Source organism: Malus domestica, chromosome 10 (assembly GCF_042453785.1).
Source record: "Malus domestica chromosome 10, GDT2T_hap1".
Classification (NCBI taxonomy): Eukaryota; Viridiplantae; Streptophyta; class Magnoliopsida; order Rosales; family Rosaceae; genus Malus; species Malus domestica.
In genome coordinates, this window is record NC_091670.1 from 5973328 (window position 1) to 5984698 (window position 11371).

An 11371-nucleotide genomic window follows, 5' to 3' on the forward strand; every position below is an offset into this window, starting at 1 on the left:
TGTTAGAGTCGGATCCAATCAGATAAGATTCTTTTTTTGTTGTAATAGAATAGACACAAAAACGTGTTACTCGTGGTGGGTGGGTTCAAGATTTTCACACTACGGCGTCAAAGATGTAAACGTGATTAAAAAGAATTTATTAGGAAATAACAATGACAAGTTAAACGAAACATTCATACAAAATTTAAGAAAAAAATATTATAAGCTACAATTGTTCATAACGATTCTTCATATTCTAAATGTTAGAATAATCTGACCTTGAGAAACCAAATGATGAAGTCATAACTGATTTCAATTGTAAGTTTCTCCTCCCTTGTAGAAATAATATAGTCAACTTACAATATGTTTAAATCTAATAATGAGCCGGTTTTTTCCGTCCAGCATTTGATTTATTTTATGGACACAGAGGAGAGGACAAACTTGTGTTTTTTGTATTTTGGTTTTTTTTTTTTAATTTGGATCAAAACAGCGTCGTTTTGGCCAGGTGTTTAAAATAGAATCTTGCGGTGCTGGGCGCTGCACAACTCCTGTTGCTGCCTAGTTTTGGATAGAGCATTTTATCAAACACATAGTGTGCACAAAATGCCGGCCGTCCAGATGATCACAGGGTCAAGCGAGAGACTTCCCAGCTAATTTTCTAGCGACCAAGGGGTCAACTGACCCACTTTGACCCACTGTTGATAAAACCCTGTGTGTTACTGTGTTGGCACGTCCGTGCTTGGCTTACTGACGTAATCTAAGTTTATATGTTTTAATCACCAATTGATTAGTCCTTTGAATTTTGATTCCTTAGAAAAATGAAGACGCGACAAATTGAGGAGAGGAGGCGTGCGGAGTGAGAGTGAAGAGGAGAGTGAAGCGTTTAGGTCATATCATACCATAAAACGACAACAATTTGGTGGGTGTATGTATGAAAGGGACAGACTATTCGAATCGGTTCGGTTTAGTTTGATTTGAAAGCTACTGAAACTGGAATCGAACCAATAGCTTTCGGTTCAATTTGTTCTTTTTAGTTTTCGGTTTTTGGCCGACGTGAATACATGCTGGCATGCTTCTGCTCATTTGCCGGCAAAGAATACATTCCATGCCAGGTACGTACTTCCCCCTTTCTGCATGGGCTCAGAATATAAACAGATCGACAAAGGGAAACCAAGGTATGGCACTACGTACTACTATAATATATATAATAGTCAGCAGAATAATTTCTCCTCCTTCCTTCTTTTTTATTTGTTGGAGGAGAATAATTTCTTTATCGATCAAAAAAGAGATTATTATTATTTTTTTCTCTCTTCTTGAATAAAGTCAAGGGGTTATTTTCCAGTAGGAAGCTAATGTTCAATAAAATAGTAATAATACTTTTTTTTTCTTCTTCTTGTCTTATGGATACTTCCTAGTAATAACAACAACGATGATAATTGTGAGCTCCATAAGTTTTTTGTAATATTTTAAGGATTTAAAAAACATTTGTTTGTGTTAGCGACTTCTAAGTTTCAAGATGTTTATGCAAATTAAATTAAGAAAAATATGCACTATAAAACATTAGATATGAGAGATTAGAAATCAATTACATGATCATTACAAATAACTCCTACCAAGTAGTTTTTTACAAATTTCACTCACATGTCTTTGTAATGCCGTTGACCCTAAAAACTACTAAGCTTACATGGCGCACAGGCTGAGTAACTAATGAGCAAACTACGTCTTTCGGTTGCATGCGGGCGAGCCAACTCGTCGGCTGAGCTCGGCCGAGGAGTAAATTATGTTGATGTTGTGTCGGATGCGCTGCTAAATTCTCAATCTTACGATTGCGGCCAAGGAATGAACACGTCTCGGCCTTCGAGTTCTAAAGCCTAAAGACAAGGCTGCTAGTTCTACGAAGTTCACAAATCGTCGGTGTCGGATTCGGTCACGGTGATTATATTCGTAAGAGTATAAGCACGCCAAATCGACACTAGACTATATGGACACAAGTATTCAAAGCAGATGTACGTCTTAATCGTAAATGTGGTTCGGCCGTCAGAATGCCGAACTCTAAATCCAACTTGTGAGTATCCAATCATAAAATAACTCGGCATTCAATGCATCGAGTCTAGTGATTCGTAACACCTCAATTCGCTGAGAAGGTTCATGAGATGACCTTTGCCAATAAGGATTCGAAAACCTTTCTCGACCGAGACTTGGATAGATAACCAGTCGACCTTGACGTAGTGCTGTTTATCTAAACTGAAGGTGCTTCGCGGTCAGCTGATTCTACGGCGACAGTGCTGTTTATCCAAATTGAAGATGTGTTGGCAAAAAAGAAAATAAAAATCTCAAGGTTGTTGAGAGGTTTCGCGTAGAGCACGGGTTTGCGCAGGGCAGTTTGTGTGTTGAGTTGGAGGGGCTTTTCCGTTGCACGACATCTGTATTTATAGGAACATATTTTCTGTTTGGCACGGCCTGGATAATAAGCAGAAACCGACTGAAACTCAAACTCGTAAAAATGACTGATCCGCGACATAGGTGCTAAAGCCTATCTTCATATGGTTGATTCTTCAAAGATAATAAAAGCCCATCTTGACTTATCCCTTCGTAATTAAAAACCTAGCCTAGCTAGGCTTTCTTTTCTTGTCACATATAATTCCAGCACCCATCCATGCATCCTGATCCCATTTAATGAATTTCAAACCATTTTAAATTCATTTCTGACTACTTGTCAATCTGTCACCACCACCACATGCCAGATATCCCAAATCAATTTGAACTGTACCGCTTGCTTGGGTATATAATCTGCATCCTATCCATCCCGTTTAAGAATATGTCAAGATAATTCATATTAATAGATAATTATTATGATAAAAACCATAATACTATCCTTTAACAATAACAAAAATTATCTCCACTTTTTCATCCGACGGTTGAGAACTATGCTTACTCAACGACCTTGATTACACGGGCCGATATTGTAAATTTGGGTCCAAACAAATGCTCATGCACTGCATTCTAATCCCTCTTATATCTAACTTTTTGAGATTTATTTTTCCCTCCGTTGGCCTAAATCTTTCTTTCACTAATGACATGCCTTGACTGAAAGAAACAAAATAGAAAAAAGAAAATCTGAACTCTAATTTATGTCCTTGAAGTAAAGGAATATGCATGCATGGTTTCAACAAATTAATGGATATGATATGAGGTTGGTCCCCAGAAATAAGTAGTATCACATCTTCCAAAGCAATTATATATATGAGTAATGCTAGAAAGACTAAATTTGTAGACAAAATTTTGTAAACTAAAAGAAATAGAAGTTAATGACTGGATTATTACTTAAGCATTGATAAACGTACTCATTTTCTATAAGTGATATATCATTTAATTTATAAATTTTGTTTATAAATGAAGTCTCTCAAGCATTACTCTATATATACACACACAACGAAATGTTCGAGTCATAAATCAGCCAATGTAATATGATGATCCAATGAGGAGGGTAACAGCAATTCAAGTCAGGCGGGTCATCTCTTCCAAAGTTACTTACAGATCTCTGCGGATTTTTAATTGCTTTTGCAACAATTTTTGGGGTTCGGGAGCTTTAATCTCTCACAGATGATATGGATAACGTAGTACGTCAAGGTCAAAGGAACTTCACCACCACCCCAGTGTCCCTCACGAGCATTCCTCCATTGACCACAATGCATGCTCAGCTCAGCAGTTCAGCATATATACCTAACTGCCTTTTCTTTTCTTTTTTTCGTTTCGGCATGCTAGAAAATTTATATAATTGTTCTGAAGAAGAATATATAATTGATATGTAATTATGCATGTGATATTTCCAAGTTATGATAGTTTTGCTGTGCGTTATATATTTCCGATTTCATTTGCATTATCTTTGATTTTTTATTATATATATAGAACTTGATTTGCATTGGATTAGCATTTTTCGTATTTATTTATTTTATAAATTTTTCAAAAATATGAAATTTTGTATTAAGTTTTCAGCTTTTTCTTTTGTACATGTGTTATGCGGGACAATTGCAAAGCCGTTTTGTAATACGCCAATTGTATTATTTAATTTTATTAACCGATTTCATTTACAAGTAAAGAGTTGTGAGACGTTTGTAAAATGTCACATTGCATTGTATTATTGTTTAATAATATATCACTTTATTAGAAGTACTCTTGACTTTTAAAATTAATTTACCGAAAATGTTGTTCTTGAATCTATTTTTAGCACTGCTATTAAACAGTTTGTGTTCGTGTTATGATTATTAAATAGTTTGAGTTTTTGGTCAAGCGGCTTAACATGAGAATGACACAATTTAACATGAAATAAAAAGTTAATTTATCCTAGTGGATAAGGTGTTGAGTTTTTATTCATGCGTCCGGCTTCGAAACTTCCCCTCTCTTATTATTGTAAAGTTTGGAACTTATCTCCCTAGCCCTAATAAAAAATAATTTAAAAATAAATTTAATTTGATCCTTTTATTTGATGCAAAAATTATGTTTAATGTGTACATTTGTAATTAACATTAAACGGGTTTTTTTTTCTTTTTCTAAACAAACGATATTATCTTCACTAAAGGGGTGGAAAGTGAGTTAAGCCTCATAATGGACTACCAATATGTGGTTCAAATTCACATGTGTCGAGAATCAAACCTAAGACCTCTTATCTACCAATGAAGATAAATATCATTGGACTGTAGTACCAAGTGGCAGAACATTAAATGGGTTGAATAATCATGAAAGACATTTAATTATTGAATCTCAGGTTTAGAAAATGGATACTTTGGATGCGGTCCCTAATCCTTAACATTCTTTGATTAAAACCTTAATAGTATTCAAAGTTTGATCAAAGTCTCTTGACTTTGTACACCTCATTATATTACTATTAATATTTATATTTTTATAGTTTTGACATTAATTGTTTGATATTTTATGAGATTTATAATCCTATAAATTTAAAATCACTCATTATAATACTATTAGAAACGGTTACAATAAAAAAAATTCAAACATTTTGATTTAATAAATGGATAAAAACTATGTAAAAATAAGAAATACTTAATGGCAAAAGAATGTATCCATAGTGTTAAAAAAATTGGTACATTTTACAAAAAAATATGTACATTTCACATATAACAAAGAGGTACATTAATAAAGAAGAATGAATATATTATAAATAAATTAGGGTACAGATAAAAGATTAAAAAAATTTGAGTGCAAATAATTTTTTTTTAAATATAGGTGCTAAAAGAAATTAATACATGGGTACAAAATAAAACTAAAACGAAAATACTACAAATTTAAAAAAAAAATGTTGCAAATTAAAAGTGGGTACAAACTAAAAATATAAATATATGATACAAAGTTTAGGCATAAAACATAAATATACCATATGTAATTTTCTATCATTGATTAAATATACAATGTCACATGATGGTATACACATGGGTACAAACACAAATAAAACTTTAAAAAATTGGGCACAAAAAGAAACTAATATATGGGTACAAATTAAAAATGAAAAGAAAATTGGTACAAATTAAAAAATATTTGCAAATTAAAAATACGTACAAACTAAAAATAAAAATATATGATAAAAAATTTAGCCATAAATATAAATATACTAATTGTAACATTTTTAACACTAAAGGAATATATTTAAAAATAAAAATATTTTATTATTCAAATAATTAATGATGTTATTAATACCCAAGGACCTTGATCAAAAATTGAAAATGAATAGAATTCTAATCAATAAAGTAAAAAAAAGAAGGATGTGAACCTAATTTTCCCTTTAGAAAAATATCCAATGAAAAATTATTTTTCTCCTATGGCGTTATATATTTTGGTGTATTTTGTTTTTGGTTTGAAGAACCCAGTGTGATCTGTAATGTTTTAACGGAGGATAGTATAACATTTTATGTTGTTATATATTTTGAATACAACTATATTATTTATACTAAAGAAGAGGTGAGAGATTGGACTAGGTCACACAAGTTTATAAAAATAATTTAGTATCGAACTTTTTTTTTGTTTGAACAAATAATATTATCTACACTAAAAGGAAGGATAATGGGTTTAGCCTTAAAATGGGTTAACAATAATGTAGCTCAAATTCATCTTTGACAAAAATTAAACCTAAGATTTCTCACTTATAAGTAAAAAAATATACCACTAAATTATAATATTAAATAACAGAAAAAATTGAACTTAAGATTTCTAAATTACAAAAATATAAAACTCAAGTGCCAATTTTGTAACAAATCGCACCGTGTTCTCTTGTACGTTTTTTTATCCAAGGTATAAAATATCGATAATATCGGAAATATCGGTAGTCCAAAAACACAGAAATTTCGATGGAAATATCGGGATATTATCGTTATCAATAAAAATTGAATAAAAACCACGGAAATTGTAAGAAAAACTTGGAAATTTTTATTGAAACTTTGCAAGATGTTTATTTAGTCAATTATCTATTAGTTTATCACAAAAAATTAGAAAGAAATGCATTGCATGATAGATATAACTGATTTAAGTTGATTATATAGCGAGCTGGCAAACATTGTGAGTGTATAAAATATGTAGTAATTAATGAAAGAAGTTTAAACACACCATAATCATTTATATATGATGAATTAGTACAATATTTTACACTTTATACATTGCATGGTAAGATACATGAGTGACTTAGCAAGGTCTAAAATATCGATGATATCGGAAATATCGGTAGTTCAAAAAAATATCGGTAGTCCAAAAACACAAAAATTTCGATGAAAATATCGGAATATTATGGATATTTTAGTCTATGCTTTTATCCATAAATGAATATTGTACGCTTCTCAAAAAGAAATATATTAATGAAAGAAAAGAAGAAAAGAAAAAGGAGGAAATAATTGAATGTGAGGTTTGACTTGCTGACTTGCTGACACCAAACCAAGTCTTGTCGGTTAGGAGAAAGGGAGAGGATACCTTTCGGGAAAAAAGAAGAAGTAAAAAGTGAGTGAGAAAGGCAGTTTTCTACACTTGGCATCAATTATTCAATGAATTTCACGACTCAGAGAGAGGGAGAGACTGACTGACTCAATAGCATTCAACTCCAAACGGATAAGCCCATCTCCATCTTTCACCAGTTGCCTCCTCCTCCTCCATGCAAACACCGCCATCACCACCTCAATAAATTCCAGACAAGTCATCACAACACTCTTCATAACTACTCTCTCTCTCTCTCTCTCTTTCTCTCTCTCTCTCTCTAGAAGGATTAGTTTTCCGTTTCCCCAACAGAGCGACATCGACATAGAAAAAGAGAGAAAGATAGTCACGAAGACAGAAAGTGTGTGTCCTGCCATCCAGCCATGGAAGTTGAAAACGCCAACAAGAATCCTCACGCCGAGCAGGAGCAGCAGGCAAGCCCGCTGAAAAAAATCATCCTCGTCGCCTCCATTGCCGCCGGAGTCCAATTTGGATGGGCCCTACAACTCTCCCTCCTCACCCCCTACGTCCAGCTCCTCGGCGTCCCCCACACCTGGGCTGCCTTCATCTGGCTTTGCGGCCCCATCTCCGGCTTGCTCGTCCAGCCCATCGTCGGCTATCACAGCGACCGTTGCACTTCCCGCTTTGGACGCCGTCGCCCCTTCATCGCTGCTGGCTCAGCCCTCGTCGCCGTCGCCGTCTTCCTCATTGGCTACGCTGCTGATCTTGGACACCTCACCGGCGACTCCCTTGAGAAGGCCACCAAGCCCCGTGCCGTCTCCGTCTTCGTGGTCGGTTTCTGGATCCTCGACGTCGCCAACAACACGCTGCAAGGGCCATGCAGGGCCCTCCTCGCCGACATCTCGGGATCCGACCCGAAGAGAATGCGGACTTCCAACGCGCTGTTCGCCTTCTTTATGGCTGTCGGAAACGTCCTAGGTTACGCCGCTGGGGCCTACAACAACCTCCACAAAATGTTCCCCTTCACCAAGACCAAAGCCTGCGACATCTACTGCGCCAATCTCAAGAGCTGCTTCTTCCTCTCCATCGCCCTCCTCATCACCCTCACCGTATTGGCCCTCACCATCGTCAAGGAAACCCCCGCCGACGTCGCTCCAGACGAGCCGGAGGAGGAGTCAACGACAACTCCGAAGGTGCCCTTTTTTGGTCAAATGATTGGGGCATTCAAGGAGTTGCAGAGGCCAATGCTGGTGTTGCTTCTGGTGACGTGTCTGAACTGGATTGCGTGGTTCCCGTTCTTGCTGTTCGACACTGACTGGATGGGAAAGGAGGTGTACGGCGGCCAGGTCCGTAAAGGGCGACTGTACGATTTGGGGGTGAGGGCCGGTTCGCTCGGCCTCTTGTTAAACTCTGTCGTTTTGGGGTTCATGTCTCTCGGGGTCGAGCATCTCGGCCGTTGGGTTGGTGGGGTCAAGAGATTGTGGGCTATTGTCAACTTCTTGCTCGCCGTCTGCATGGCCTTGACTGTTTTAATCACTAAATTGGCTGAGGCCAGCCGACACGGTCACATCGGAGTTGAGCCACCTCCGCCACCTGCCGGTATCAAGGCCGGCGCATTGTCTCTGTTCGCCGTGCTTGGCATTCCTCTAGCGGTAAGTCTGCAAATCTTTTTTACACGTTTTATTATTTCTTAATTAATTTCACAACCAATTTCTTACACAAAAGGAAAAAAAAAGATATCTGATACCAAATAATTATTTATTAATTAGAACAGATTTTCATTCGACAAAAAAAAAAAAAAAAACAGATTTTCACTTGGGAGCTTGGGGACTAATTAGTTTCATTGTTTTACCGTTTAATTTTTGGTGGTAACATATTTTTGTCTTGTTTTTCAAGAACCAAAGTGTTATCTGTTATCGTATTCAGTAGGCGTTTTCGTTTGTTTTTATCCGAAGTCTTTTAGTGCATGCAGAAAGGGTTTCATCATGCATTTACTAGGATAAGGAAAACTATTTTGCTTCTTTGAACAACTCCGCAATTGCGGTTTTATTTTACAAATTAATTTTTCATAATTTAAGGGGATTGATTAATTATGTGCGTGATTATTCTTTCTACCGCTAATATGGAAATGACTTATATAACGCAAATATCTTTAAAATGCATCTCATATTTATAAAATAAAAATATGAAAAAATGTTTTATTCACGTCATGTCACAGACTAGTCATAACCATGGTCTAAAATATCCATAATATCTCGATATTTCCATCAAAATTTCCGTGTTTTTGGACTACCGATATTTTTTTGGACTACCGATATTTCCGATAACATCGATATTTTAGACCTTGTATAAAGTGTAAAATATTCTACTAATTCATTGTATATAAATAAGTATGGTGTGTTTAAACTTCTTTCGTTAATTACTACATATTTTCTATACTCACAATGTTTGTCAGCTCGCTATATAATCAACTTAAATTAGTTATATCTATCATGCAATGCATTTCCTTCTAATTTTTTGTGATAAACTAATAGATAATTGACTAAATAAACATTATGCAAAGTTTCAATAAAAATTTCCAAGTTTTTCTTACAATTTATGTGGTTTTTATTCAATTTTTATCGATATCGATAATATCCCGATATTTCCATCTAAATTTTCGTATTTTTAGACTACCGATATTTCCGATATCATCAATATTTTATACCTTGGTCATAACATACAAATTAATCTTCTCCGGCAGCATCTACCTTTTTTTCCTCGTTCTTTTCGATCCCATCCTTTTCATCGATAATAGTTCACTTTTCCTGTTTTGTATTTGTCGGTACAATTCCCACGTTTTTCTTTTTGTCAAGGCCCACATCCCATGTTATTCAACTCCTTTATTTCGAAGATTTTTTTTTTAACGTGTTCGGAATACGGGAGAATAAGTCATACCTTATCATGTAAGTTGAGAAAAGTTTTTTTTTTTTTTTTTTCCAAAATTATTTATTTATTTTCACTTATATAATGACATATAACGTATGTATTCGTGTTTTGAACAAATTAAATCTCTCCTTTTAATCAACAACTTTCCCCATTCTCAAAATTAAATTGAACAAAACAACTTTTCATAATTCTCAAGCATTTAATCAGTTGAAGGCAAAGTGAAAGTTAGATGCAATTCATTTTTACATTTAAATAAATCCATCCATATGTGATGTGACAATTAAGGAATATTCATTGACCTCTGCTAATTTTAACGAGTTCTGACCCTTGTGGGATTTTTTTTGTAAGGATTCTGAGGATCCGTGAATCGTGTTCGTTTATCGTACATCGTGCGATCAAAATTTATTTTAAATATTTTTATTTAAAATTAAATATAAATAATACTTGATAAAAATTAATCATACGATATACGATAAACGTACACGATTTACGAATCTTCAGGATCCTCACTAAAAGGATCTAGAGAGAGCATCATGTTGGAATTTTACCTACCACCTAATCATGTTTTTTGTTATCTTTACACAGGTGACGTACAGTATTCCCTTTGCTCTGGCATCCATATTTTCCAGCAATTCTGGTGCAGGCCAAGGTTATTTAACTTAATTTTTAGACGTATTAATTATACTAATTTTCCAAAACCTGACAAATCATTATGTTTTGGTGATTAATATTTTCTGAATTCTCCTATTTTCTATCTTTAAATTAAAACAGGGCTTTCTTTGGGAGTTCTAAATCTTGCAATTGTCGTACCACAGGTACGTAATGCTTCCCTAATTTCATCTCTTTAGTAAAATTTCCTTGAAAAAATACATGTTATCTTACATTTTAATTCAAATTAACTACATAGTTAATTACTAAAATATTGAACTTGCAGATGTTTGTATCCGTCGTAAGTGGACCGTGGGATGATTTGTTTGGAGGTGGTAATTTACCGGCATTTGTCGCCGGCGCGGTTGCTGCCGTCGCAAGTGGAATATTGGCTCTCTTTATGCTACCGTCTCCGCCACCCGATCTTCCATCGAACAAAAATGCAAGAGCTCCTGTTGTTGCCTTCCATTGATTTGCTTGCCCTACCTCTTAACTTCTTAAGAAAAAAAATCAATACCGTATGCATCCAAGCGTAAGCAGGATATATTTAGTCGCACTTTTTCTTCTTTTCTTGTATTTATTTCTGTCAAGGTTTTATGTTCGTCATAAAAGACGTCAAGGTTGAACCCCTAAATCTTTAGCTTTGTATAATGAAGAAGAGCATTTGAGTTTTCATTATTGTTTCGATTCTTTTTATTAGCGCTTACGAAAAGTAATCATGCCGCTCCTCCATGTATAATGTTTTTTCTCTCGTGTATTTTTTCATGAGAGGAGTACAGGTTGACTATATTGGAGCTTGGGATGGGCAATGGTTATGCGGCAGGTAACCGCGGTTAATTTACCCATAACCGTTTATGCTCATATCCGCATAACCGTTTACCGTTGG

General features: G+C 34.9%; 1 protein-coding gene across 1 annotated transcript; it reads left to right on the top strand.

Moving 5' to 3' along the window:
• Positions 1-6965: 6965 nt before the first annotated feature.
• LOC103422077 (sucrose transport protein-like) lies at positions 6966-11160 on the top strand. The gene is made up of 4 exons (XM_029109116.2): positions 6966-8561; positions 10423-10486; positions 10609-10652; positions 10772-11160. The coding sequence occupies exons 1-4, from the start codon at positions 7332-7334 to the stop codon at positions 10955-10957; spliced, it is 1524 nt and encodes a 507-aa protein (XP_028964949.2). The 5' UTR covers positions 6966-7331; the 3' UTR covers positions 10958-11160.
• Positions 11161-11371: the final 211 nt, after the last annotated feature.

Bases quoted from the DNA above. Each gene is read 5' to 3' on its own strand.
- LOC103422077 (XM_029109116.2), top strand. From the start codon at position 7,332: ATGGAAGTTGAAAACGCCAACAAGAATCCTCACGCCGAGCAGGAGCAG. The intron at 8,562-10,422 runs GTAAGTCTGCAA...ATCTTTACACAG, and splicing joins TGCTTGGCATTCCTCTAGCG to GTGACGTACAGTATTCCCTT. The intron at 10,653-10,771 runs GTACGTAATGCT...TTGAACTTGCAG, and splicing joins TTGCAATTGTCGTACCACAG to ATGTTTGTATCCGTCGTAAG.